This window comes from Hipposideros armiger, unplaced genomic scaffold, assembly GCF_001890085.2.
Source record: "Hipposideros armiger isolate ML-2016 unplaced genomic scaffold, ASM189008v1 scaffold_443, whole genome shotgun sequence".
Lineage (NCBI taxonomy): Eukaryota > Metazoa > Chordata > Mammalia > Chiroptera > Hipposideridae > Hipposideros > Hipposideros armiger.
This window is the reverse complement of record NW_017731793.1, coordinates 93,096-98,253: the sequence shown is the minus strand read 5'-3', so window position 1 is coordinate 98,253 and position 5,158 is coordinate 93,096. Positions and strand designations below refer to the sequence as shown.

General features: G+C 45.6%; 1 protein-coding gene across 1 annotated transcript in view; it reads right to left on the bottom strand.

Annotated features, from left to right (window-relative positions):
- The window catches only part of PI4KA (phosphatidylinositol 4-kinase alpha), a 120,792-nt gene that overhangs the window by 47,663 nt on the left and 67,971 nt on the right, over window positions 1–5,158 (bottom strand). The window contains exons 23-26 of the mRNA XM_019665394.1: window positions 1,388–1,458; window positions 1,180–1,304; window positions 484–565; window positions 175–258 (exon numbers count right to left, since the gene is read on the bottom strand). Coding sequence (XP_019520939.1) covers window positions 175–258; window positions 484–565; window positions 1,180–1,304; window positions 1,388–1,458 — 362 coding nt within the window. The remainder of the gene's footprint in view (window positions 1–174; window positions 259–483; window positions 566–1,179; window positions 1,305–1,387; window positions 1,459–5,158) is intronic.

Below are 5,158 nucleotides of genomic sequence, written 5' to 3'. Positions count from 1 at the left end.
TGAGTCATCTGCTCATCCCGTGACCCCGGCAACTGCGGGATGGGACCCAAGCACTCACACCTCAAACTGCTGGAGACTTAGTGACATAAAGTGCGGAACAGGCCGACCCTGACAGACACAGGAGATGGCAGTGAAATGGCTCTTAACTTAATAAAAGAACTGCTCCAGGCCTACCTCTCGGGCTTCATACGTGTCAGGAACAGTGATCCGATAGGGGGCGTCAGGAATGTTGTAGTAAGGCTGGTCCTTGTGAATATCCTGCAAGCACAACAGGACTCCCTTTTCCAACGGCCTTCTCAGAGCTGCCCGGGTCCCTGCCGCGCTGCACCTACAGCCACGCTAAGTGGCAGAGCGTTTGCCTTTTCCCCACACGTGTCCTGTCTATGATGGGCTTCCAAACTTGCTGCAGCTTACTGGGAAAGGCCAGGATGGGATTTGGACTCCCCACTCCCAATCTGGCCACATGTAGGCGGGGATACTTACAGCGCTCAGTGACAATGACAGGGTCTGGAGGATGTCCAGCATGGTCTTCAGCACCGTCCCGCTCCAGAGCAAGTGGGGAAACCTGCACCAAGAACACCTCTCAGGGCCCAGGAGCCAATGGCCAGGGAACCTGTGTTCCTTAAAGAGCTGCCTTGGGGTCTGGGAGCCCCACTCTGGCTGTCCAGCTGAGGGTCAGAGGAGGTCAAGAGGCCTCGGAGGCAGGGCAGCCAGTCAGAAAGGCTCCCCAGGCTCCTGCCAGTTCCACTCCTTAGGGCCAGACACAGGCCCAAGTCACTTGCTTCCAACCTGACTCAATTGTCTTGGTTACCCACTGGCCAGGCCACACTCTCCCACTCCCCCAAGCAATCCTCTTCATTTATGACCAGGGCTCCTTGATGTTTTCACATCATGGCACAAACAGAAAATGGCAGTATTTGCATGACACCCTGGGGTGAAGAGAAAAAGCTGCTCCTGAACTTGGGACCCAAGGGCTGCGGGGAGCAGACCGAACGGCTGTGATTCGTGACTGCAGCAAACTCACTGACATTCTGTGGGAGGCTGCATCGCCCTTTGAGAGTTTTAATTCTGACTCCATTTTTTTCTGGACTGATAAATGTGAGGATGATCCTTCCCTGCATTCCAAATCTAAAGTTTACACACATACACATACATACATTAGAAGGAAAATGAGCTTACTTATCCACCAGACCAGACAGGTACTTGTCCGCCACTCTCCGTATCCTCTTGTGAATGTGGTTGAAATTCACCAGGAGAAACTGCGCATGCCGCTCCAGCTCCTCCTCATTCTCCTTGGTCTTTGCCTGGAGAGTCAGAAGAGACGGGTCCAGCAGGTGCCCTCTGTGTGCCCCCGGCAGACACACGCTGGCACTCTGACAAGGCTTACTTTATCTGCCATCATGTTCAGGAAGGCGTCAAAAACTTTGTCTGCGACGGCAATCACACACTGCATCATCCCTGAAATGAGGAGGGGTTTTCACAGGTCAGGGGCATCAACAGAAAGGGACCAATCTCAGCTACTTGCAAACATTTTGCTTGGACATGATTTTCGACTTACTAAGGTGGTGCAGGAAGAGCACAGAGTTCCCATACACCCTTCACCCAGCTTCCCCTGATATTAACTGTGCATTTGTCAAAACTAAGAACTCGACATTGATCCAATGGTATTACCTGAACTTAAGCCTTTATTTGAATTTCCCGTTTCCCCACTGGTGTCCCTTTTCTGTTCCTGGATCAATCCAGGATGCCATGTGGCATTTATTCATCATGTCTCCTTGGTCTTTCCCAATCTGTGTTGATTCCTCAGCCTGCTCTTGTCTTGCATGACCTTAACACTGAAGAGCATAAGTATTTTGTGGGATGTCCCTCAATTTAGGTTTGTGGGATGCTTGCTCATGATTAGACTAAGGTTATAGGACTTCAGGGAAAACAGCACAGAGGTGAAGTGCCCTTCTTGTCACATCATATTAGGGGTGTGTGAAATCAGTATCTCCTACCACTGGTGTGTTGACCTTGACCACTTGCGTACAGTGTTGTCTGCCAAGTTTCCCACTGTCCAGTTACTATTTCTCCCTTCCCATACTCTACTCTTTAGAAGCAAGCGAGTCACTGAGTCCAGTCCACACTTGGGGTGAGGAATTAAGTTCTACCTCCTGAAGAGAATCTGTACATATAAGTTAAAAACCACCACAGTAATTGAGAAATACTTTGGAGAGGATAACTTTGAGGTTATGCAGATATGCCATTCCTCTTTCAAATTTTGCCCACTAATTCAGCACTCCTCCGTGGGTTCTGCCACAGCAGTTACTGTGCTTCTCATTGGGATTTGCTGGTTTCCTCCTTCTTTCTACTTTTAGTAATTGGAACTCTATGAGAAAGGTTTGTCCCTTCTCACCCATGTTTTAATTTTTCAATCATCTAATCAGTATGGACTCATGGATATTTATTTTACCTCTTAGGTGATAACCCCAATACTATATTTATTTTTTTGCTCAAATTGTTCAAGTTTTGGCCACTTGGAGCTCTTTCAGGTTGGCTCCTGTGTCCTTGTGACATTCTTCTTCTTTTTTTCCTTCCTCTTCTTCTTTCTCCTTTTTTTTTTTTTTTTTTTCTTTTTTTTTTGCTGTTTGCTCTTTCTCTGTGTCTCTGTATTTCTGGGCTTGAAATTAAGTGTGAGTCTTTCTCCTCCTTTTTTTTTTTTTTAGCATAACCTTACTTTCTGGCACTACAAGGTGCCCCAGGCTCATTTTGTATTTTCCCTGCCCCAGCCCTTCCTAGAATCAACCATGTCTTCACGAAGCCCTGGTTCCTTTTACCGAAGAATGGTATTTAGAAGCCAACATCTGGGCACTGGGTGTGCTCAATGCTACTGGGGTACAAAGCAGGTTTTCAAAAAGCAACAGCACACCGTGAGAATCAATGAGAAAAAACTGTATTACAATGTCAACTTGTCCTCCACAGTGCTATTCCACTTCTCCAGTGTCTTTAACTAGGATGGCTAAATGGCAGGGCTGCAAGACCGGCAGGACAGAGAGAGCAGGCAGGCGCTGCACCTCTGCACCCATGCCCAGCATGGAGCCTGAAACATAAAGAGGCATCTCATATGTGTTTGTTATGATGATAAACAGGCCCCAACAGCTCTCAGAAATATGAATAGTGTGACTTGGGCAGATGCCCAAGATTAGAGAGAGGCTGCTTTCTAAGAGGCTGGGTTAAATCTTGTTTTGGTGGTATGTATTTCATGTAATAGTTTTCCATATAGCTCCTGGGAAACTGAAACTTTAAATTCCTAATAAATAACAATCACATAGTGGTCAGATGCCAATCATTATTATATAGTAGCATCTAAGGAGATATTTGCTTTAGAAACGCCACTCTCCTTTGCCCCTGAAGGTTAGCTCTGTATTACCAATATACAGGCAGACCTTGTTTTATTGCACTTTGCTTTATTGCGCTTCACAGATGTTGTATGTTTTATAAATGGAAGGCAAGACCCTCCACCAGCAAAAAAGATGATGACTTGCTTAAGTGCAAGACTGGCTTTATTGCAGTGGTCTGGGACCGAACTCACGATATCTCCGAGTTCTGCCTGTACTGATTAACTGGGCAAGTGGCAAGTAAGCAGCAGACTCCTTGCCCTCACCTTCCCGCACCGTAGGAACACACCAAGGCTTGGCTTACACCTGCACAGAGGAGGCGCCAGTGCTCCACTGTGGGGGCTGGTAGGCGGTTCACGTAAACTCTCTGAAAATTCACGAATAACACATGTCTCCAAAGACCCTTCCTTCCCACCTCTCATGTTTTAGGAGGGAAAAGGAAGGGGGAAGTAAACTCAACAGGTACACGTTTATTGGCTTAGCCTAAGGACCACACTCAGAACAAAAACAATCATCCATTTGAAATCATGTGGGAGAGTACAGTATATACTGCGAAAATTGAAAGTGTCCGTGAAGAGCAAATCAGTCCTCAGTGCAATTTAATTTCCTCTTATGACACAGCAACAGAAAAACTGCTCAGGCAAGAATGACAGGTGAGATATCTAGCTTCAGAAAGGTATCTGATTCATTCTATAAGATAGTCTCATTGGGAGGCTGGAGAAATGTGGAAGGTTCTTGGGCCTGTAGGGGTTGGCTGTCTAAATTTGTTTTTTCTTGCTTACTCTCCCTCCTAAAACCAAAGACTCTTAGGGTGACCCAACTGTCCAGAACAAAACTTAGTACAAAATAGCTGCTAAATAGCCAAATGCTGGGTGGATGGACAAGGGGAGTGAATCAATGAGCAGCTCAGTCAGTGGTTAACGGTGTCTCTACTATACCCCTACGTGGTCCTGGGGCACATGTGTAAGACCCTCTGAGTGTGGGGCTGCCCTCTTCCATACCCTGCACCTCTATGGGAGAGCTGCCTTCCACAGAAACTGCCTGTACCTTCTGCGCTGGTCTCTAACGGGCTCCTCCTCACTCTAATCTTTCCCCTCGGCAGAGGGAGCTTCCAGAACCCTCACACCCTCTTTCTTTGCCAACCCAACTGCAGGGAGGGTTCCCAACTGCAAAAATAAATTCATGCACCTAATTTTCTGACTATTGTGTAGGCATGTGAAGTGCTCTGCAAAGGACTTACTGGAAGTCTACCATGAAGAAGCATCTCAGAGTCCCTGCGGTGGTTTTTTAAAAGTGATTTCTTTAAGGACCAACTTTCCAACAAAAGGAAACAATGGTACCAGAAGTATCTGGGGATTAGTTCTCCATTGGCAAGAACAAGTTGATAGATTCTTAGGTGTACCAATGGCTTCAGGCATAGAAAAGACTCTTCACTACTAATTGTACTTTATTAATATTAAATTTACGAATCTTAAGAATTATCAATCAGCATTCCTCAAAATATTTACCCACACAGTTAATCCATTAAAAATGCGTGGATCTAGCCTACAAAATTCCAAGTATTTAAACACGATTACAAAGTTAATAAAATTCTCCTAAGCACTTAAAACACAGGTCTAACATTTCAGTCTCTTAAATTTTTAAACACCTTATAAGTCAGCACACAGACCAATATAATGCTAAAACTTATTAGTGCCCTTATACTAAAATTGGCCAAACAGTGCCTGTACTATGCATTTAACTTTTTTCCTTTGCTGCCTTTATTTTAACCTCTCTTCACA